Source organism: Symphalangus syndactylus, chromosome 21, assembly GCF_028878055.3.
Source record: "Symphalangus syndactylus isolate Jambi chromosome 21, NHGRI_mSymSyn1-v2.1_pri, whole genome shotgun sequence".
Classification (NCBI taxonomy): Eukaryota; Metazoa; Chordata; class Mammalia; order Primates; family Hylobatidae; genus Symphalangus; species Symphalangus syndactylus.
Window position 1 is genome coordinate 54,387,491 of NC_072443.2, and position 24,640 is coordinate 54,412,130.

The 24,640-nt window shown below is 41.0% G+C and overlaps 2 protein-coding genes across 11 annotated transcripts in view; one reads left to right on the top strand and one right to left on the bottom strand.

Moving 5' to 3' along the window:
* The window catches only part of LSM3 (LSM3 homolog, U6 small nuclear RNA and mRNA degradation associated), a 68,122-nt gene extending 49,097 nt beyond the window's left edge, over positions 1 to 19,025 (bottom strand). For 5 of the 7 annotated variants that reach the window (XR_010118645.1, XM_063630699.1, XM_055259099.2 and 2 more), the window contains exons 1-3: positions 18,822 to 19,025; positions 16,018 to 16,128; positions 13,647 to 13,742 (exon numbers count right to left, since the gene is read on the bottom strand). Coding sequence is in view for 6 of the 7 variants with exons in the window: in XM_063630699.1 (XP_063486769.1) it covers positions 13,647 to 13,742; positions 16,018 to 16,128; positions 18,822 to 18,842 (228 nt within the window). In the remaining variant the exon portion in view is untranslated. The remainder of the gene's footprint in view (positions 1 to 13,646; positions 13,743 to 16,017; positions 16,129 to 18,821) is intronic. The other 2 variants (XM_063630698.1, XM_063630700.1) reach the window with 1 other exon arrangement.
* Positions 18,996 to 24,640, top strand: part of XPC (XPC complex subunit, DNA damage recognition and repair factor) — a 37,203-nt gene continuing 31,558 nt past the window's right edge. For 2 of the 4 annotated variants that reach the window (XM_055259098.2, XM_055259097.2), the window contains exon 1: positions 19,101 to 19,234. In XM_055259098.2, the coding sequence (XP_055115073.2) occupies positions 19,132 to 19,234 (103 nt within the window). In that variant the 5' untranslated portion in view covers positions 19,101 to 19,131. Of the gene's footprint in view, positions 19,235 to 24,640 lie in introns of all 4 variants that reach the window. The other 2 variants (XM_055259094.2, XM_055259095.2) reach the window with 2 other exon arrangements.

Below are 24,640 nucleotides of genomic sequence, written 5' to 3' on the forward strand. Positions count from 1 at the left end.
ACACTAAATGAACTAAGATAATGGCAAGAGCTCAGGGGATGGCAGAGCCACTGATAGGTGAAGCCTGGGTCCTTGACTTACCACCTGGAAGAAACCTATTGTGCAGACCTAAACCCCACCAGGGCTGTCATATGGGCAAGAGATCAAATCAACTTCTAGTTTGCTGAGCCATTATGTGTTACTTCTGTGTGCTACTGTGGTCACACATATGGAATGGATTCCTTGAAGCATGAGCTTAGTGGTAAGGCCTTGGGCAGTAGAGAAACACATGAATGTTCAAAATCCTAATATTATGCATTGGCAAAACATTAGATAAAACTTGGAATGTAGCCCAAGGGGCTCCTAAACTTACGAGCTCTGGGAGAAGAGGCTGGAAAAGCCAAATGTTAGTAGGTGTTGCTGTTAGCCTAATGCATTTAGCAGGGCAGTAGAAGAAACAGAAAAGCTCAGGCAAGAACTAGTTGGTTTTCAAACAGAGATGAAAAGAAACAGGATTCACAGGGTTAGAAAAGCCATTGGCTTTTAGACCCCAAGTTACAGAAATAAGTATGAAAAAAGGCTTTCAGAAACAAGGCCCAGTAAAATCTCCCAGGTAAACAAACTCAGCCCTGAGGCAAAGATTAGATTAAGGGTGCTGTCTTTCCACCCAAACTTTTGTAGCAAATGGCCTCAAAGTAGTCAACATTAATTTCAGAAAGCAGAACAGGGGTGAGAAACTGAAGAAATAAAGCAGTCCTATAAACTATGCCTAGGGAAGAGCTTAGGTTACTGACCCTTTGAATCGTTTGGATGTAAACGGCTCAGAAACCTATGTTCTAAGTTTTTAAAGAAATTGCATTGCCAAAGAAACCATAAGCCTGGCCAAAAAAAAACCTCTGACTATTTGAGTCTTCCAGCATAATAGAAGTTGGCCCTGAAAGCTCTGCAGACCCCATTTAGGGTTGCCAGATTTTGCAAATAAAGATGTAGCACGCACAGTTAAATTTAGTATAAGTTCCAAACATTGGATGGGACATATTTGATCTAATTGAGGGATTTCTGCTGCTACCAGGACAGGGAGCATTCATGCCTTCCCAGTGGGATTCACCACTGTTAAGGACCAGTAACTGTCTTAAGTTTCTCATTCCTTCCTTCTCTGGGAAGAGAGTTTTTGTGGTGGTGGATATCCTGTCCCTTCTGTGTTTATCATGAATGTGGGAGGGGTAAATTATTCATCTTCTTTGGGGATAGGTCTCTGTACAAGTGACCACATGTGGTCTGACAGAGAGAACCGAAAGTCACGTGGCAGTCCTGCACCCTGAGCTGGATATCCTGCTTGCATCCTTTGGGGGTAGAGATGTGTTCTGTCTGGGAAGTAGGATTCTGCAACACCCACTATTGTTGATCTCTGCAGCAACTTGGTCATCAAACTCACAAAGCTCGGCCAGGCGCAGTGGCTCACACCTGTAGTCCGGCATTTTAGGAGGCCGAGGTGGGCAGATCACGAGGTCAGGAGATCGAGATCATCCTGGCTAACATGGTGAAACCCCGTCTCTACTAAAAATATAAAAAAAAATTAGCCGGGTGTGGTGGCGGGTGCCTGTAGTCCCAGCTACTTGGGAGGCTGAGGCAGGAGAATGGCGTGAACCTGGGAGGCGGAGCTTGCAGTGAGCCAAGATTGTGCCACTGCACTCCAGCCTGGGTGACAGAGTGAGACTTCGTCTCAAACTAAAAAAAAAAAAAAAAAAAAAAACTCACAAAGCTCAAGATAGCCAAAGGCACACAGCTTTATATAAAGGAAACACAGCACATGCCAGCTGGGCAGCGGCAAGTGTCTCAGAAGTCTTTACGGCATTCCAAGGATTCTTCTCTAGCTACCCAAATGACTGCTTAGTTAGCAGATGGGTGCAGGAGCCACCCTGGCTTAACTGCCCCAAGCTCCACACCAGAACCAGTATCTTTTACAACAGTTTCATAAATGTGGCTTCACAGTCACCGAGGGTGAACACTCCAAGGGTGCACTGCTCTCAGGGAAGACCATTGCTATGGGCTCCTAACAGTATTCAGAGCTCATTCACAGTTCTCTCAGTTCAGATGCAGTTTACAAACCAGGGGCCTCTTTTTAAAATACAGCAATATTTTTTATTAACACAGCTGACATTCCAATTTTATCTGTTTCTAGGGAAAATGAACTGGTAAGTTAACCCATGGTCATTTTTCCATAAATAATTTTTTTTTTTAAAGCCCTCTTTGCTCACAGGTATATATAGACACTGGTTGCCAGGGTGGGCAGACCATGGCAGAAACTGCTAGCTGTTCATAAAAATTCCTTCTTCCTTCCTGGGCACACAATTCTACTATATTTCCCAGGCTCCCTTACAGTTGGCTAGGGTCATATCCCTGAGTTCTAGCCTAAAAAATTTAAGAAGAGGTGTAGTACCTCCAGGCTGATTCATAAACTTCTCATGTACACTCCTCCACTCCTTTTTGCTCCCTCTGGCTGGATGTGAAATGACGACAAAAGACTTAGGGGTTGGTGGAGCCACAAGACACAAGGAGTCTGGGTTCCTGAATGACTGCGTGGAGGAAACCTACCTAGAATAATTATGTCAGTTGAGAAACAAACTCCAGCAGCGCAGAACCACTGCACATCTGTGACTCTGCTGAGCCAGTACATGTTTAGGGGGTACCTGTTACCACAGTCTAGCCAACACGAACTAATATGCCCACAAGAGTATACTTTCAACAATCCATGTGTGAGGAATCTCCCCTGGGCTGTCTGGTCATAACACCCAGGCAGGAGATCTGGCTACAGATAAATAATTCCTGAGAAAGGAGACTCTAGTACAAGGAGTTCAGTGTGTAAACTTAAGTGCTCTAGGTTAAAAAAAAAAAAAAAGGATGCTATAAACTCAGTATCAGAGAAAAGTATTAAATTTTTCTAGTACTGGTGATGAATTTCACCCGGAATTTTTTTTTTTTAAGTGTGCATGTGTGTCCGATAGGTGACAAGGCTTGGATCTGCAGTCCTTGCAATGAAATAGAATCTTCTGTTTAAAAACTATTGAGTCAACCTGCAATGAAATCTGAAGTCCATTCACACAAACATTTAGAGTGCCCATTATGTGTCAGGTACTATGATAGGCAGTAGGCACACAGAGATGAATAAAACATGGACTGTCCTCCTAAAATCCCCATTCTAGAAATAAAAAGAGAGAAAGTACGAATTTATTCTGCAGATATACTCCCACATAAGAAAAAGATAAAATTGAGATTTCTCCTCTCTGGACAGGGCATCTCTGTAAAAAAGGCAGCAGCCCCAGTCAGGAGCTTATAGCAGACTTAAACGTCTCTGCCTGACGGCTCTGAAGAGAGCAGCGGACCTCCCAGCACAGCGTTCGAGCTCTGCTAAGGGTCAGTCTGCCTCCTCAAGTGGGTCCCTGACCCCTGTGTATACTGTCTGTTGGCTCCCAGTTTGGGCCGACAGACACCTCATACAGGAGAGCTCTGGCTGGCATCTGGCAGGTGCCCCTCTGGGTTGAAGCTTCCAGAGGAAAAAACAGGCAGCAATCTCTGCTGCTCTGCAGCCTCCGCTGGTGATATCCAGGCAAACAGGGTCAGGAAACTCCAGCAGACTGGCAGCAGAGGGGCCTGACTGTTAGAAGGAAAGAAACAAACACAGATGTGCTAAAAAGAATTAGCATATCTACTCAAAGACCCCATCTGAAAGTCACCAACATCAAAGACTAGAGGTAGATAAATCCACAAACACGGGGGAAAAACCAGCACAAAAAGGCTGAAAATTCCAAAAACAAGAACGCCTCTCCTCCTCCAAAGGATCACAACTCCTCGCCAGCAAGGGAACAAAGCTGGACGGAGAATGAGTCTGACGAACTGGCAAAAGTAGGCTTCAGAAGGTGGGTAATAACAAACAACTCCAAGCTAAATGTGCATGTTGTAACCCAATGCAAGGAAGCTAAGAACCTTGAAAAAAGGTTAGTCGAATTGCTAACTAGAATAACCAATGAAAGAAGAACATAAATGGCCTGATGGAGCTGAAAAACATAGCACAAGAACTTCATGAAGAATAAACAAGTATCAATAGCTGAATCAATCAAGTGGAAGAAAGGACATCAGTGATTGAAGATCAACTTAATGAAATAAAGATAGAAGACAAGATTAGAGAAAAAAGAATAAAAGGAACGAACAAAGCCTCCAAGAAATATGGGACTATGTGAAAAGAACAAATCTACATTTGATTGGTGTACCTGAAAGTGACGGGGAGAATGGAACCAAGTTGGAAAACACTCTTCAGGATATTATCCAGGAGAACTTCTCCAACCTAGTAAGACAGGCCAACATTCAAATTCAGGAAATACAGAGAACACCACAAAGATACTCCTCAAGAAGAGCAACCCCAAGACACATAATCGTCAGATTCACCAAGGTTGAAATGAAGGAAAAAACGTTAAGCCAGACAGAAAGGTCTGGTTACCCACAAAGGGAAACCCATCAGACTAACAGTGGATCTCTCTGCAGAAACCCTACAAGCCAGAAGAGAGTGGGGGCCGATATTCAATGTTCTTGAAGAAAAGAATTTTCAACCCAGAATTTCATAACCAGCCAAACTAAGCTTCATAAGTGAAGGAGAAATAAAATCCTTTACAGACAAGCAAATGCTGAGGGATTTCGTCACCACCAGGCCTGCCTTACAAGAGCTCCTGAAAGAAGCACTAAACATGGAAAGGAACAACCAGCACCAACCACTGCAAAAACATACCACATTGTAAATAACATTTACACTATGAAGAAACTGCATTAACTAATGGGCAAAACAACCAGCTGGCATCATAATGGCAGGATCAAATTCACACGTAACAATATTAACCTTAAATGTAAACGGGCTAAATGCCCCCAATTAAAAGAAACAGACTGGCAAACTGGATAAAGAGTCAAGACCCATCAGTGTGCTGTATTCAGGAGACCCATCTCACATGCAAACACACACATAGACACAAAATAAAGGGATGGAGGAATATTTACCAAGTGAATGGAAAGCAAAAAAAGCAGGAGTTGCAATTCTAATCTCTGATAAAACAGACTTTAAACCAACAAAGATCAAAAGAGACAAAGAAGGGCATTACATGGTAAAGGGAACAATGCAGCAAGAAGAGCTGACTATCCTAAATATATATGCACACAATACAGGAGCACCCAGATTCATAAAACAAGTTCTTAGGGACCTACAAAGAGACTTAGACTCCCACACAATAATAGCGGGAGACTTTAACACCCCACTGTCAATATCAGACAGATCAACGAGACAGAAAATTAACAAGGATATTCAGGATTTGAACTCAGCTCTGGACCAAGTGGACCTAATAGACCTCTACAGAACTCTCCACCCCAAACCAACAGAATACACATTCTTCTCAGCACCACATCACACTTATTCTAAAATTGACCACATAATTGGAAGTAAAACACTCCTCAGCAAATGTAAAATAACAGAAATCATAACAAACTGTCTCTCAGATCACATTGCAATCAAATTAGAACTCAGGATTAAGAAACTCACTCAAAACCACACAAATACATGGAAACTGAACAACCCGCTCCTGAATGATTACTGGGTAAATAACAAAATGAAGGCAGAAATAAAGATGGTCTTTGAAACCAATGAGAATGAAGACACAATGTACCAGAATCTCTGGGACACATTTAAAGCAATGTTTGGAGGGAAATTTATAGCACTAAATGCCCACAAGAGAAAGCAGGAAAGATCTAAAATTGACACTCTAACATCAAAATTAAAACAACTAGAGAAGCAACAGCAAACAAATCAAAAGCTAGAAGAAGACATGAAATAACTAAGATCAGAGCAGAACTGAAGGAGACAGAGACACGAAAAACCCTGAAAAAATAATCAATGAATCCAGGAGGTGGTTTTTTGAAAAAAATCAACAAAATAGACCGCTAGCCAGACTAACAAAGAAGAAAAGAGGGAAGAATCAAATAGATGCAATAAAAAATGATATAGGGGATGTCACCACTGATCCCACAGAAATACAAACTACCATCAGAGAATAATATAAACATCTCTATGCAAATAAACTAGGAAATCTAGAAGAAATGGATAAATTCCTGGACACATACACTCTCCCAAGTCTAAGCCAGGAAGAAGTCAAATTCCTGAATAGACCAATAACAAATTCTGAAATTGAGGCAGTAATTAATAGCCTACCAACCAAAAAAAGTCCAGGACCAGAGAGATTCACAGCTGAATTCTACCAGAGGTACAAAGAGAAGCTGGCACCATTCCTTCTGAAACTATTACAAACAATAGAAAAAGAGGGAATCCTCTCTAACTCATTTTATGAGGCCAGCATCATCCTGATACCAAAATCTGGCAGAGACACAACAAAAAAAGAAAATTTCAGGCCAATATCCCTGATGAACACCGATGCAAAAATCCTAAATACTGGCAAACTGAATCCAGTAGCACATCAAAAAGCTGATCCACCACGATCAAGTCAGCTTCATCCCTGGGATGCAAGGCTGGTTCAACATACGCAAATCAATGTAACCCATCACATAAACAGGACCAATCACAAAAACCACATGATTATGTCAATAGATGCAGAAAAGGCCTTTGATAAAATTCAACACCCCTTCATGCTAAAAACTCTCAATAAACTAGGTATTGATGAAACACATCTCAAAATAATAAAAGCTATTTATGACAAACCCGCAGCCAATATCACACTGAATGGGCAAAGCCTGGAAACATTCCCTCTGAAAACTGGCACAAGACAGGGATGCCCTCTCACCACTCCTATTCAACATAGTATTGGAAGTTCTGGCCAGGGCAATCAGGCAAGAGAAAGCAATAAAGGGTATTTAAATAGGAAGAGAGGAAGTCAAATTTTCTGTTTGCAGATGACATGATTGTATATTTAGAAAACCCCATCGTCTCAGCCCAAAACCTCCTTAAGCTGATAAGCAACTTCAGCGAAGTCTCGGGATACAAAATCAATGTGCAAAAATCACAAGCATTCCTATACACAAATAACAGACAAACAGAGAGCCCAATTATGAGTGCACTCCCATTCACAATTGCTACTAAGAGAATAAAATACCTAGGAATACAACTTATAAGGAATGTGAAGAACCTCTTCAAGGAGAACTACAAACCACTGCTCAAGGAACTAAGACAGGACACAAACAAATGGAAAAAGATTCCACGCTCATGGATAGGAAGAATCAATATCATGAAAATGGCCATACTGCCCAAAGTAATTTGTAGATTTAATGCTATCCTCATCAACCTACCACTGACTTTCTTCACAGAATTGAAAAAAACTACTTTAAACTTCATATGGAACCAAAAAGAGCCCACACAGCCAAGGCAATCCTGGGCAAGAAGAACAAAGCTGGAGGCATCACACTACTTGACTTCAAACTATACTACAAGGCTACAGTAACCAAAACAGCATGGTACTGGTACCAAAACAGATATATAGATCAATGGAACAAAACGGAGGCCTCAGAAATAACACCACACAGCCACAACCACCTGATCTTTGACAAATCTGACACACACAAGCAATGGGGAAAAGGTTCCCTATTTAATAAATGGTGTTGGGAAAACTGGCTAGCCATATGCAGAAAACTGAAACTGGATCCCTTCCTTACACCTTTTACAAAAATCAACTCAAGATGGATCAAAGACTTAAATGTAAGACCTAGGACCATAAAAATCCTAGAAGAAAACCTGGGCAATACCATTCAGGACATAGGCATGGGCAAAGACTTCATGTCTAAAACACCAAAAGCGATGGCAACAAAAGCCAAAATTGACAAATGGGATCTAATTAAACTAAACAGCTTCTGCACAGCAAAAGAAACTATCATCAGAGTGAACAGGCAACCTACAGAAAGGGAGAAAATTTTTGCAATCCATCCATCTGACAAAAGGCTAATATCCAGAATCTACAAAGAACTTAAACAAATCTACAAGAAAAAAACAACCCGATCAAAAAATGGGCAAAGGATATGAAGAGACACTTCTCAAAAGAAGACATTTATGCAGCCAAAAGACATGAAAAAAAGCCCATCATCACTGTCATTAGAGAAATGCAAATCAAAGCCACAATGAGATACCATCTCATGCCAGTTAGAATGGCGATCATTAAAAAGACAGGAAACAACAGATGCTGGAGAGGTTGTGGAAAAACTGGAATGCTTTTACACTGTTGGTGGGAGTGTAAATTAGTTCAACCATTGTGGAAGACAGTGTGGTGATTCCTCAAGGATCTAGAACTGGAAATACTACTTGACCCAGGAATCCCATTACTGGGCATATATCCAAAGGATTATAAATCATGCTACTATAAAGACACATACATATGTATGTTTATTGCGGCACTATTCACAATGGCAAAGACTTGGAACCAACCCAAATGTCCATCAATGACAGACTGGATTAAGACAATGTGGCACATATACACCATGGAATACTGTGCAGCTATAAAAAAGGAGGAGTTCATGTCCTTTGCAGGGACATGGATGAAGCTGGAAACCATCATTCTCAGCAAAATATCACAAGATCAGAAAACCAAACACCCCATGTTCTCACTTATAAGTGGGAGTTGAACAATGAGAACACATGGACACAGGGAGGGGAACATCACACACCAGGGCCTGTCGGGGGCTGGGAGGCTAGGGGAGGGATAACATTAGGAGAAATACTTAATGTAGGTGACGGGTTGATGGGTGCAGCAAACCACCAGGGCACGTGTATACCTAGGTAATAAAATGCACGTTATGCACATGTAATCCAGAACTTAAAGTATAATTTTAAAAAAAAGATAAAGAGGCCGGGCGCGGTGGCTCACGCTTGTAATCCCAGCACTTTGGGAGGCCGAGGCGGGCGGATCACGAGGTCAGGAGATCGAGACCACGGTGAAACCCCGTCTCTACCAAAAATACAAAAAAAAATTAGCCGGGCGTGGTGGCGGGCGCCTGTAGTCCCAGCTACTCGGAGAGGCTGAGGCAGGAGAATGGCGTGAACCCAGGAGGCGGAGCTTGCAGTGAGCCGAGATCGCGCCACTGCACTCCAGCCTGGGTGACAGAGCAAGACTCCGTCTCAAAAAAAAAAAAAAAAAAAAAAAAAAAAAAAAAAAAAAAAAGATAAAGATAAAATCATTTACAGCAGAATAGGTTTTACTAGCAAAATATTGGAAATGACTATCTGTCCATCAACAGGAAAATAGTTAAATTATGGTACATCTATACAATGAAGTACCATAAAGCTAAAAATGAAAGCACAAGGAAACTATATATGAAAGGGAAAGAGCATTGTGATAAAAAAAAAAAAACAGGGGAAGGGAGAATAATTAACATTCATTAGCATATGCATAAAGACACGAGAAGATTCTCAAGAAACCAGTAATAGTGCTTATGTCTGGGGGTGGGGTGTAAAGATGATGAACAGAGGCTGGAGTGGAAGACATTTTACTATACTGTGTTCCTTTCTGCATTTTGTAATTTTAAGACTGTGTGAGTCTAGTATCTATTCAAAAAGTTAAATTAAAATGGAAGCAATTTAAAATGAGTAAGAAAAGAAATATGTGTTAAGTACTATATGGTGACATGGACCATATGGTCTCAGCATGGACCATAAAGAGTTAGTTCTGTATGAGGGGGCAGGTCTAGTGCTGCTCTAATACGAGTGCCACTAGTCACACGTGGCTCATTAAATTAAAATTAAATAAAATTAAATGTTCAGTTCCTTGTCACACCAGCATCCATTTCAAGTGCTGAATAGCCACACGTGGCTCATAGCTCCTGTAATGACAGCATAGATAGAAATTTTCACTACTGCGGACAGTTCTATTATTACAGTGCTAATCTACAGAAAGGTCTAGAAGAGCCATCTGATGCTGTAGAAGGCCTTCGGGCAAGCAGAGGGAGCAGAGGGCTTAGTTACAAAAGGGCACAACATCCCCAAAAGAAACTGTCTGGTGAGCCAAACTACGAGGTGTTTGGTGAAGGAAGGTAGTACACATGATGGACAGCCGAAAAAGTAGGCTGGGTCAAATAACACAAACTGTTCACAATCTGTAAAATGGAAACTCCAATTATGGAGGACAAGAATCAGAAGAGTAAGACTGACTGCTTTCCATCTTCCCATTTATAAGTCAGCAGTCAAATTAATTATTTAGAAGTCAATTATGTAAGTTATAGGGGAAAAAAAAAACCCAACAACCTGATGGTTTATGGGTCCCCCACACTGTTTTGGTGGTAACGTTGATGTTCATTAGTTATTTCAATAGATGAGAGAGAGAGCAAAATGTAAAATGGGCCAAGGTAAGAAACCATTTAGTCTGGTTTCCCATCTTGGAGAGGAGTAACGAGCGCACAGGAGAGTGAAGTAGTTGTTCTCCATGGCACTGAACCAGATGCAGACACTCTCCATAATATCACTGTCTTTCCTTTCTATGTTTATAGTTAATACACATTTACACACTAAAGTATTCTCAGTCATCCAAAGATTCAATTTTAAATGTTTTACCCAATACATCATGGCAATGTGAAAAAGAACTCATTAACTAAACAGACTTTGCTTACTGTTCTGCAGCTGCAACTCTAGGCGCTAAAGAGGCCACATGCACGCAGCATGCAGCGTTCAGGAGCTAACCAGCCCCAGTAGCCTTTCAAGGCAGCAATTAATCTTAATGGAGGTCAGTAACTACTGAGATTCTGTTATAGACACTCCACCCAGAGAAATGCACCCATGCACAGACACATAGCACCTTCAAACAGTTTTAGGAGGAACCGCACTTGGAGCAGACTACTAGGGATGACAGAGGTGGACCCTACTGTTAGTTCACTGCAAACATGGAGTAAGTGGCAGTGTTCCCCTTTCTGTAATAGACGCCACAGCTGAAGAGTCATTTCTGTCACAAGCAGAATTCAAGACAAGAGCATCAAAATGTTTATGAAGAGTCTACTCTCATGGTAAAATTCTTATGGTAATAATGTTACATGAATAAACAGAATATTAAAGCCACATATTCCATATTTTATCACATTTAAGATATCATTTGTAAGCTTAGTTGAGCTAAAAAAGGATAAATTTTGCCAATTAAACTATGACACAATTCTTTTTTTATCACATCACCTGTAAGATGCAATCAGATTTTTGAGATGCTAAAATTTAAGAAAAAGTGCATCTTAGAATTGGTACTTATGATTGTGTCCATGTTAAGAAAACAATAACAACCACCAAACAACAGTTACTAAATGAAATTCCTAAAGGGGAAAAAAACGCAGATTTTAAAAAATGCTATTCTTTCTTGGAGAAATAAGCCAGTAAAAATACATAAATAAAAAAGTAAAAATTAAAAAAAAAGAAAAAAATGCTAAATGTTTACACTTAGAAGGAGAAAGAACACTAGCAAAGAGTCAGGTGTGGTCAGAGAGAGGAGGAAAGCCAGGATAAAGCAGAACTACAAAATCCAATGAAGGCTAAGAGTTTAACAGTTACAACGTGCCTGTCACTAATCTGAAGGCTTTTCATGTAGCCCTCAATGAATCCTCCACAGTTGTATGAAGTGGGTCCTATTATTATTCCCATTTTACAGACAAGGAAGTATATCCACAGACAGGTTAGGTGAGCTGGCTCAATTAAAAAGGTGGTAAGCAATGGAATCAAGATTTGAATCCATGTAGTCTTGTACTCTGAGCCCACATTTTAACCACTATGCCCTGGCAGGGTCAGAAACTGTCTTCCCAAATCTTAAAAGACCTTTCTGCTACGGCCTGGCACAATGGCTCACACCTGTAATTCCAGCACTTTGGGAGGCCAGGAGTTTGAGACCAGCCTGGCCAACATGGCGAAACCCGTCTTTACTAAAAACACAAACATTAGCTGGGCGTGGTAGCACATGCCTGTAATCCCGGCTACTTGGGAGGCTGAGGCACGAGAATTGCTTGAACCCGGGAGGTGGAGGCTGCAATGAGCTGAGATCGCCATTGCACTCCAGCCTGGGTGACACAGTGAGACTCTGTCTTTAAAAAAAAAGACCTTTCTGACAAGATCATTGGTGATACTAATAAATGGTTTTTTTTAAACATTGAACAAATAAAATGAATCTGCATAGCTCAGTGAACTACTATTTTCTAAAGAACCAGTGCCTGATGTAACCAAATCATGCATGAGTAAAAGATCCATTTGAAGTGCAAGGCAGATTAATGAATTTTCACCTAACAAGAGTACGAAAAGTTTACTGTTACCGTTTCAGATTCCAGATGGCAGATAATCTTTGACTGACTACCACTTGTTCAGTTTGGGTGTAGTATCAAAGGTGGAACATCCACAAAACATACTCCTTCCTTTCCAACTACCTATCTGTGTGGTCAGATTTGCTTCAATTACAACAACATCACATGATAGATTTAACGCAGAAAAAAGATATGAGAATCTTCTAGCTGTCATCGATTAAGCGGGGCATTAAAGAGATTTGCAAAAATGTAAAACAAAGACATTCCTCATTAAACATTTTGTTTTAGAAAATAGTTATTGTTCATAAAAATGTTACTTACAGTAACACGTGATAGGTGTTTTTTTTGTTGTTGTTTTTTGAGACAGAGTCTTACTCTGTCCCCCAGGAAGGAGTACAGTAGCACTATCTCAGCTTACCGCAACCTCTACCTCCCGGGTTCAAGTGATTCTCCTGCCTCAGCCTCCTGAGTAGCTGGGATTGCAGGTGCCTGCCGCCACGGCCAGCTAATATTTTGTATTTTTAGTAGAGACAGGGTTTTGCCACATTGGCCAGGGTGGTCTCGAACTCCTGACCTCAGGTGATCCACCCGCTTCAGCCTCCCGAAGTGCTGGGATTACAGGCGTGAGCCACTGCGCCCAGCCTTTTTTTTTTTTTGAGATAGCGTTTCACTCTTGTTGACCAGGCTGGAGTGCAATGGCACAATCTCAGCTCACTGCAACCTCCGCCTCCAAGGATCAAGCAGTTCTCCTCCCTCAGCCTCCCAAGTAGCTGGGATTATAGGTATACGCCACCACACCCGGCTAATTTTTTGTATTTTTAGTAGAGACGGGGCTTCACCATATTGGTCAGGCTGGTCTCGAACTCCTGACCTCAGGTGATCCACCCGCCTCGGCCTCCCAAAGTGCTAGGATTACAGGTGTGAGCCACGACGCCTGGCCAGGTTTTTTTTAATGAATAAATATTTAAAAATTTTTTCAGTTTCGGTTTCTAATAAATTAAGTATTAATAGATCAAATCCATAGAAAATGAAAGAACACTGTCCACTATTACTGTTACACACTACTATACATAGCCACCTTGCATTGTTGTATCTCACTGAATCTGGGAACCCTATGAAGTAAGTGGTAGTATTCCTGCTTACCAACGAGAAGTCAGCTAACTTAATTCGCTTGCCCAAGGTAGCCCAAGTAGGAAGTGGTCAAGCCAGCACTGGCAACCAGGTCTGTCAGATGCCAGAACCTTGCTTTTAATTGCTGTGCTCTACTGAGTCCATAAGTAGGTGTCAAAACATGACAGGCTTCCCATACATATGGGTTAAGGTGTTCGAGAGAGAACAGCTGATATTTGCAAAGCAATGAATAGAATTGTATGACTTACTTTATATATCTCTTCATATGTTTCTTCATCAATTTCTATAGTAGTCACAGTTTCTTCCACATCTCCCAAGATCATATTTAAATGTTGATCATAAGCCTACAGTGGGAGGGCACAGAACCAAGAAATTTAAAAATCAAATTACAAAAATGATAAAGGCTTAACAATATGCAAATTGCTCAATTACAACTAAGGCATTTGATACTTACACCACAAACTTTTACACACAAATAAAAAGTAATCCTACTGTACTAATATACTGTTTCTTCACAAGTCATTTCCAATGATTACTTAATTGACCTGATAAAAATATAAAAGTGCTTATATGGCCAAAAATAAATTTACTTCAAATCACTTGAAATTATTTTTAAAGTCTCCACCCCACTTGTTATCTAAGGCAGTCACATCATTTATAGTATTTAATTATGAAAAACAGCAGATTCATCTTCATCATTTATCAATAGACATCCTTCAATTTCACCTATAACAATGTGACAAGAAAAATACAGTAAAGAAGATAAAATCCCTTGTTTACTGGTAAGATAATGGCATTGCAGTCTTCTAAAGGCACACGGTAAACCACATGTCGCAGAGAGAAAGTAAGTAGAGCAACACCCTGCCCATTTCTAACCTATCCAGAACTTAAATGTATTTAGTGCCTGTGGGCTCAATCAATAAATGTTGCAGCTAAGATATTCAATCCAAGCTCCAAAGTTCACTCGTTTTACTGAAAGGTGCACTTTCTGGGACCTTGTTCAGAACTCACGTTTACTTCTAACAGCATGTTACATGGTTCGCCTGCTCACATCAAAATAAAAGTCACTTGTCAGCCATGTGGGGAACTGCTAAGCAGGGCACACTAACAAAAGCAAACATGTATAACTGAGAGGCACAAAACAAACAGAAAGTTGGGGCCATTTAGGATAGAGACCATCAAGTTTACACAGGGAACTGAAGAAGCCTCCAAGAGCCACAAACTTAAGTAATTAAACTCAATTCCATTTGTATTTCGAAAGTTACCACTATTCCTTTCCTGGAGTCTCTCTTCCTTTAAGGCCAGCTGTAGATTGTCTCCCTGGGTCCCTATTTCCTTTCCAAGCCCAGAGGTTCTTTATCTTTAGGTTTTGTGAAAGGTAGAACCACAGTACTTAAGAGTGGGGCTCAGGTCAGACAACCTAGATTCAAATTCTGGCTCTCCCTTTACTGTCAAGTGACTGTACCTTTCTGAGCCTGAGCTTCGCCTGAGCTTCCTACACTGCAAAGCAGGAATAATTAGTATGTATCATCATAGGGTTGTTATAAAGATTAAATGAGATATCACACACAAAATGCTTAGGATAATAGTACCTGGTCTATAATTAATGCTCAATAAATGTTAGCTCTTTTTAATCACTTTAGGGTAGAGTAGCAACACTAAAAACAACACACTTAGGAAAGTAACAAGTCATTAAGGAGAGGCAAAACCTTCAGGGTACTCTATGAACAAATGGGATTATTTCAAGGGACCAATTCTACAGATATTTTGCAGATATGCACAAAGAAATACGTACAAAAATGCTTACTGCAAGTATTTATGTATTTGTAGCAAGAAATGAAAAAAAAATCGATCACTATCATATACAGAATTCTAGGTAGTCATTAAAAAGAATAAAGGAAAATTAAATGCACTCATGATCAATAATTTCCAAGAAAGATTAAGTGAAAAAAAAAAGGTGCTGAAAAACATGTATGGCAAGATCCATACATGTAGAGGTAAGGTGTACATAATGCAAGTATGTGCATATGTACATATATGAGTGTATATGTGTAAACATACAGAAAAGATAACCCAATTTTTAAATTTTATTTTTTGTAGAGACAGGGTCTATGTTGCCCAGGCTGGCAACACAGAGAACTCCTGGCCTCAAGTGATCCTCCTGCCCCAGTCTCCCAAAGTGCTGAGATTACAGGAATGAGCCACTGCACCTGGCCAAGATAATCCAGTTTTTAGTAGCGATTACCAGTAGAGGAAATGGGATTTCACTTTTTACTCTAGATATTTTTGTGCTGTTTAACTTTTCATAATAAAACACATATTTGTGTTTTAAATTTAAAAAACATTTAAGAATGGAGGACAAATAAATATTATTTACAAATAAACAGAAGGGAAAAATGAAGGGAATAAAAATGTTCTATAATAGACGTATTTCTATTAAAAGAAAAAATGTTAAAAATGTGAATACATGCCGCTTTCTTTGGCTTATGGAAATATGGGTGACTTTCCACTACCCTCTCTTCCTTCAAAACACCCTTTCACTCTGGACAGGTTTTACATTTCAAGGGAGTCGGGGTAGGAAGGAATCTGATTTCAAGGCAACTTGATAAATTTACTTACATGTAATCTGCCTCGAAGCTCTCGGTCATTTCTCATTTTCACATAAATTCGCTCATCTAGGCTGAGCCTGATAAGATCCAGGGGCTCCTCTACAGTGTTGGTAGTTTGTTGCTGATAAAAGAAACAGGCTTAGTAATGTAGTACTAGAGTTAGAGTAGTGCTTAAATCACTGCTATGCTGTGTGACCATGGGCAAGTTATTTAACCTTTTTCTGCCTCAGTCTCCTAATCTGTAAAATGGAGATAATAGTGCCTACCTAATACTGTTTTTGTGAGGCTTAAGTGATATATATGAAGGCTTAGAACAGAGCTTTTCACATAGTATATGTATATACTATGTTTTATATACTATATACTATAATATATACTATATTATATACTATGTTTCACATAGTATATAAATGTAGGTTAAAACACACATACATAAGAAGGAGTTACACAGCAAAATAATCATGACTATGCTTTGTTCCCTCAAAATCCAAACTGCCTGACCCAATTTCAGGGTATAGGGTCTCAGGGACTTTAGCTTTATCTCAAATATTATGTAATCATTGGAAAAACACTCACTTAATGCCTACCATACACTAGTCAGAATGCCAAGTAGAGGTGTAGGTTTATGGGAAGATTATGAATTCAGCACAGGTTGAGTTTAGGCTGCCAACTGGCCAGTAAGATGAATATATTTAGTAGCCAGTATAGAACACTGGTTGAAAGCACTGGCTTAGCCGGGCATAGTGGCACATGCCTGTAGTCCCAGCTACTCCAAGAGCTGAGGTGGGAGGATTGCTCGAGCCTGGGAGGTGGAGGTTGCAGTGAGCCAAGATCGTGCCACTGCACTCCAGCTTGGGCAACAGAGTGAGACTGTCTTTAAAAAAAAAAAAAAAAAGGAAGCAAGCACTGGCTTTGCAGTCAGGCAGTCCGGGTTCAACTCCTGGCTGTGACCTGACACTTATGAACTGAGATTAAAAATCATGCCATCTGTAATTCTCAGATTCTTCATTTGTAATTGAGAAAGTCACAACCTTCTTTCTGGGTTCTTATGAGGATTAAACTAGTTAATGCATTCGAAACAGTGCCAGGAAAGCAGAAAATATTAATACTTAGAAATGGTTCCTATTGGCCGGGTGTGGTGGCTCACGCTTGAATCCCAGCACTTTGGGAGGCTGAGAAAGGCAGATCACCTGAGGTCAGGAGTTTGAGACCAGCCTGGCCAACATGGCGAAACCCTGTCTCTAGTAAAAATACAAAAATTAGCCGGGCGTCGCGGCACACGCCTGTAGTCCCAGCTACTTGGGAGGCTGAGACAGGAGAATCGCTTGAACCCAGGAGGCAGAGGTTGCAGTGAGCTGAGATCGCGCCATTGCACTCCAGCCTGGGAGATAGAGTGAGACTCCATCCAAAAAAGGGAAAAGAATAGAAAAGGAAAAGAAAAGATTCCTATTAATATTATATTATTAAAGAACTGCTGGAAACATTGGTTTTAGAGGTCAGGGCTAGGATGACTTGGGGTCACCCACATGGAAGGGATAGTTGCAGCCGCTAAGAGTTAGAAAGATCATTCAAGGAGAGCTTCTTCAGTAAGTACACAAGGCCAGTGGAGGAAGGTAACTGAATTCGTAACAGGATCTGAAGATTCAAAAGGCCTGATGAGAGAAAAAAATAACCTAACTCAACTGGTCCCTACATCCCTCAGTTCAACGGTGTTTGTTAAAGACTCAGATAACCAACTGTTATATTACAATGATAGAGAAGTCACAATCCCCACCCTCAAGGAGCTCATTCTAATGTGGAGAGGCATACAAATAATTATAATACTGTAAGAATATGCACATGAAAGAGCCCTACTGCTACCTAAACCTCTGTCTGGGATGCCCACTGTCTGCTCTTTTCATCCTGTAGCTTTAAATATTGGCTTTTCAAAGAGGCTTCCTCTGATCATCTAACTCATTCACTCAAATATTTGTTGAGTGTTTCCAGCACTGTTCTAAACCCCAAAGACAAAAGAATGAACAAAACAAAATCCCTGCTCTTATGGCACTTACATTCTAGTGGGGAGAGATACACATTAAACAAAGATGCATACATTTAATATGAAAAAATAACTGTATGAAGAAAAATGAGGCAGGGTAAGCAGAGTAGCGGGAGTGCTATTTGGGCAGAAGTCCTCTCTGAAGAGGTCAGTAGAAAGTTTAAGTTGTGGCATGATCTCCAAAGATATTTGAGGAAGAAAAAGACCAGGTGAAAAAGCTTCTAGGACCATCTGTTATTCTGCATACCAGTTCCTTGTTTCCTTCATAGCACATCACAGTTCCTGTAAGTCTTACATATTTACTTTTATCTGTTCTCGTCGCGAATATAAGCTCCAAGTAATGGCAAGGATCACTTATATGTCGATGTCAGTGTCCCTGGCCCTTAGAACAGTGTCTAACCATACAAAGCTCAGGCTCACTCTATCTGCTGAATGAGTAAATAATTGTTGCGCTCAGTAATGATAACAACTCTTAACTTTATTATCTGGCTTTCTATTGGAATCCTGACAGCTCCGTGAGGCAGGCAAGGATAATAATCTACAGATTAAAAAAAATGAAGCGAAGAGTGTGAGAATAGTCATCAGGTGGGCTTCTAACAGGAAAAGGTCTCAGGGACTGCGGCAAAATTCGGAGGGGGGGGGTTACGGAAAGGACGGGGTGGATTAGGCCACGGTGACTTGGAAAGAGGAGGCACGACTGGCCATTTTTCCTGAGTCTGGAAAAAGCAGCCTAGTACAAGAAGCTGCTTCGAGCGACCTCCTTAAAATACACTCACCTGGTCTACGTCGTCCGCCATGTTTCAAACCCTGCGCCCTTTCCCGCCTCTCGCGAGAACACAAGAGCAACGCCAATCTCCGGAAACGTGAGGATACAATACACCGGAAATAGAAAACTGCTGTGCTCTTTCCTGCTTCCGGCGGTTTTTTAGTGGCCACGGGTATGGGGTGGAGCTTCCTTTAGGGGCGTGACTAGGCCTCCAACTAAGAGGCGTGACCACACGCGCCCGCCTCGGGGCGGGGGCGGCGTTCTAGCGCATCGCGGCCGGGTGCGTCACTCGCGAAGTGGAATTTGCCCAGACAAGCAACATGGCTCGGAAACGCGCGGCCGGCGGGGAGCCGCGGGGACGCGAACCTCGCAGCCAGAAATCCAAGGCCAAGAGCAAGGCCCGGCGTGAGGAGGAGGAGGAGGGTGAGAGCGAGGCCCAGCGGGCTTCGCGGGAGACGCCGCCGGTGGGCGGAGGAGGCCCGGAGGCAGGGCGGGAGTCCAGACGCGGAGGCCTGGTGGAGGTTGCTGCGCGCTTTCCGCGCCGTGGGGGCAGCCCGGCAGGCCGCGGCCGGCCCTCCCCGCTGTCCCCGCGCCTTTGTCCTCCGCACTCAGAGCGGTTTCCCGCGAGCCTCGCCCGACCCAAGCTTCTGCGTAGCTTTTTTCCCCGCTCCCCGTTGTCCAGAGGATACAGATGTTCAGGGTTGAACGCGGAGAAGGCAGTTATTTGTGTCCCAGGAAGACGGACGGACGGACCAGGACGTAGAGTGATGCAGTGTGCTGGCTCACTAATGATAACTTCAGCTGAGTCTCACCCAGAGTTCCACAGTGGGATCCCACCTGACTTCCCCCATGGATATTGGATAGGCTTCTTACATTTGTCATGGGCAATGCAGAGCTCATGGTTTTCCCCTTTAAATCTATGCTTTCCTCCGTTTTTCCAGTCTCAATACTTGTTATAAAGCAAAGCCCACCTCTTTCTTATGTCCACACATCCACTCCGTCAGCAAGTCCAGTCAGTTCAGCCTCAGAGTGTATTTCAAATTTGTCCACTTTATTTCCATGGCCACAGCCCTTGTCCAAGTCACCATCACCTTTCAGTTGAGTGACTGCAGTTTCCTCTTTACTGGCCTCCCAGCTCTGCATCCAGCAACCCACATAATCTTAAAAAAAAAAAAAAAAAAAAATCATGCCATGCTCCTGCTTTAAACTCCCCTTGGTTTTCCATTGCTCTTAGCTTAAAATCCAGTTGTCTTATCCTGGCCTACAAGATGCTACATGTTTTGGCTCTTGCTACCTCTCCTGTTTCTCTTACCACTTGTTTCCTTGCCAGATACCCTCCTTATTGGCCTCCTTTCTCTTCCTCAAATATGCCAAGTTATTTCTTGAGCCTTTTCCTTTGATGTTGCTTCTGCCTAGAGTGATCCCCCCATGACTTTTGCCAGGGCTGATTTCTTCTATCTCTTCAAATCTCAAGTTAGACGTTCCTTGAGCAAACTAAGGTGGTCCTTCCCAGATACTCCGCGGATACGAAAACCTGTGATGCTCAAGTACCTTGTATCAAATGGCCTAGTGTTTCCATGTAACCTATGCACATCCTCCGACATACTTTAAATCATCTCTAGATCACTAATAATACCTAATACAATGTAGATGCTATGGAAATAGTTGTCATGCTGTATTTTTAAAATTTGTATTTTTTTTCCCGAAATATCTGTGGTTGGTTGAATCTGTGGATGCGGGGCCCGTGGATTGGTAGGGCTAAGTGCTAAATAAATATTTATTTTTTATTTTTTTCGAGACAGTGTCTCACTCTGTCGCTGAGGTTGGAGTGCAGTGGCGTGACCTCTGCCTCCCAGGTTCAAGTGATTCTCCTGCCTCAGCCTCCCAAGTAGCTAGTAGTACAGGTGCCTGCCACCACCATGCCTGGCTAATTTTTGTATTTTAGTATAGATGGGGTTTCGCCATGTTGGCCAGGCTGGTCTCAAACTCCTGACCTCAGGTGATCCGTTCGCCTCGGCCTCCTGAAGTGTTGGGATTACAGGCATGAGCCACTGTGCCCGGCTGGTAAATATTTTAAATAATTGCAAAATGCAGGCTGTAGAAGGAATTTCTGGGTCTCCTGCAATAACTGGGTAGAAGATTAGGTAACCGGCAAAGGCTATCACCCTAGATTCTGTTTCTATACCAATTATAAGTTCATCATCCATTAGGAAATAGTGAAATGGTAATAATTCCTAAACTTAGGAGGCGATTTACCTCATATGTAATATTACGAGTTTCCATTTTGTTCATTCATTTACTCATTCATTCAAATAACATCTTTTGAGTATCTACTATGTGCTGTACATGAATGAGTTGACATGAGAGATAAACATATCTTGGAGGATCATAGAGTAGTGTTGACATGACATTTACATGTAAAACACTCAAGGCAGAGTGTGCTAAATATTGTGGAAGAAGGTACAAGGCTTTGTAGCTTCCAAAGGATTAATCAAGTTTGACTGGCGTGATCGGGGAACGCTCTCTGAAGTAGTTTGGTCTGTGATTTAAAGGATGGTTGCTATTTTAGCAAGGGGTCACAAAAAGGGGCTGGTATTCTAGTCAGAATGTAATTTGGATATATGGCAATTAAAAATTAAAGGTTTTAATCTGATGGAAATGCTACCTGCATTCTTCCCAGCTCAACACTTCACCTCGGTTCCAGCTTGGTAGAGCTTCAATTCTTAGTTTTATGCACTTGGGTGAATTATTTTGGACAAATGTTTTAGCCCTTCTGAATTTCCTCTATGAAATGTAATAACTGCCTTGCAGGGTGGCTGTGAGTTTTCAGTGGGATAGCATATAAAGCCAAGAGCTTTAGTTTTACTCATGTTAGGTAATTAGTTGGGCTAGCTGGTGTCATTCAGCCTAAACGGAGGTAAGGATGCACCCAAGTTTACTTTGCTAGCCAGAGGAGCTAGCAGTCAGTTCCCAAGGCAGCTTCCAGGATCTGCAGAGTTACAACCTTTGTTGTGGTTTGGTGGTTTTGTGGGGAAGCATAGACTTAGCAAGTGTGGTTTGGGCTGCAGATGACAATAATTTGGTGACTATCAGTGTAGTTTCTAACACTGTAATAGTGTAGGTTTTAATAGCACCCCTGTACATGCAAATGAAGGTGATACTTGGCTGCTTTTGACAAATAGGAGAAAGAAAACAGGCTTTCACATGATTTCCTTTGTGTTACTAAAGCACCTCTGGTTTCTTTTCTTCTCTATATTAACACCTTCAGTGATATCCAGTAATTCCTTCAACAGCTGTTTATTGAGCGCCTACTATTTTCAGGCACTGTTCCAGGTACTAGGATAATAGTAGTGAACAAGACAGATGAGGCACCTGCTCTCATGATTATAATCGGTGGGGGAGGGGTAGGTAGAACAGATAACAAGTTAAAAAAAAACGGATTCACATGATGATAAGAGCTATCACCCTGTGCTAAGACTGCTGTGATAAAACTTATTTGGGTACATAGCAGAAAATGCTTCTATAGATGGAAAGAAAAACCCTCAAACTTATATGGGGCTGGGGAAGAGGCAGCTAAATGGGAATCAGTGTCAGGGAAGGCCTTTGTAAGGAGGTGGCATTTTGAGGCATTTAGTGTAATTTTGAGCCATTCATAGGAAGTTCTGGGGAAAAGAGTTCTAGGCAGAGAGAACAGTGTGTTTAAACACTCTTAGGAGGGAATGAACTTGGCCAGTTGGCTGGACACAGTGAGTGAGGGGCTGGGTAGGAGAAGTGAGCAAGGGCCTGAGCTTGGATACCAAGCTAAGGAGTTGGAATTTTATTCTGAGTGCTACGAGTTGCTGCTGGAAGGTTTACTCCGGTGTTCTTATTAAATCCCAGTAGATGGGCAAGCAGACCACAGTGGTAATTCCTGCCCTACTGAAAGAACGCTGAACTCAAGGAGGCTAGTTAGGCATATTAGATAACTCAAGATTTTGGAGAGTCCTGGAAAAGAGTCTCTAGATGCTTAGGGACCAAAAAATAGCAAAGAACAGAAAGTCACCCATATTTCTGCCATCCAGAAATAGCCACCATGAAATAGTAGTCTGTTTCCTTCTAGTCTGTTTTTTATGTAGCAGGAAGCATATTGTAAAATCAACTTTGCATGATTAACGTTACATCATATATCGTTTTTCTTTATCTTAAAGGATGACTCAATTATATTTTGTTGTGTGGCTCTGCCATAAGTTACTTAACAATTATCTCATGGTTGGACATTCAGATGATTGTTAGATGCTTTTGAATACTATGAACATCCTTTTGATTCAGTTTTTGTGTTTCCTTTTTCCCCCTTTCCCTTTTAACTCCTCTACCTTTCTCTTTAAACAGGAATAAAAGCTGTGCTTTTTAACCAACTAGAAAAGTTTGTGATGCCTCTGAAGTATCCTCCTACGTGCATTTTTTTAGATTAGTAGAAATTGAAGTGTTTAGCATCTTTGCCTATTATTAGAGGGCTAACTACCATTGTAAGATCCAGAAATCTTGATTTTAGGGGCACCCTCCTCAGACTGTCAAATCTTAAGCTTTATGCAGCCTCTGGCCTTGGAATAGGCAATCTGTTCTCAGATTTGAAAAAATTAATTTTGAAATAATTTGTACTTCAAAATTTTTCCTTATTTTTTGGTTTCCATTGCAATGTTTAAAAATGGGAATGCATAAATTCCTTTTTTATAAAACATTTAAAGAAACAACGGAATCAGTGATTTATCTAGGATTAAAATAAATGCTCCTTTGATATGAATTTTATGAACATTTAATCATGATTTCATTTAGATCAGAAGGGAGAGTCTTTTTTTCCCTCATGCAAAAGTATATTCTTGTGGAATATAAATACCTATCCAGAGAGTCAGCAAGACAAACAATGAAAAGACTGAATTATTAAATAATTTTATATTTTAGGTTAATATTGCAATCTCTTTTGAAACCTCAATAAAAGGTAGAATATTTTTATTTTCTAAAATTAATTGAAGCAGAGTCATGCAAAGACAAAAGATTTATTTCAGATTCAAGATAATTTGTGTGAATATATTTGCAAAATAGAAAACTATCCTTCCCTGCTATATTATTTATTAAAACTAATCTATTAATATAATTATTATATATAAATAAACCATAATTTTAGATATCCCAATTTGACTAAAACCAGCAGCTTATGCATTTTTTATTTCCCTTTAACAAAAAAATAATTATTTTAAGAAAATACTTTTGAATTATTGCTCTCTTTTTCCAAGTGTAAGTTTGCTGAGGTGGTTGGTATATGAGTGCCATTTGGGTTACATTGGAAAGGTTTCAGAGTAGTATGTGTTTTGAGCAGTTTGGTCTTGAAGGTTGGCAGAAATGTAGATTAATAGGAATGATGTTGTGGTAAAACTTTGACATGTTTATGTACTTAACATTTTACTTGAGAGGAGTATATTATTCCTAAGACAAACAATTAGTTTTGGCAGATAATAAATAGGGTGCTAATTAATGGATGTTGTATTTTCCTGGCAGGAGGTTAGCTGACATTTAAGATCTGGAAGTTAGGTTTTATTTGAGTCCTATGGTATTTTCTCTAGTTATAGGAGAAGTAAAGTGCTGATAAAGGAAGATGTTTTTTGCTGTGAATATAGACTAGCCGCAGGTGGGAAGAAGCTGAGAGCTGATTGCTGACCAGACAGGGGATTGTGAACCGGTGATGGAGATGGGGTTTGGAGACAGGTCATAGAGCCGTTTTATGCCCCTGCCCATAAGCTGCGCTGCCTCCACCTTTCCTTCCACCCCTCACCTCATGTTCTGTGTGGTCACCTA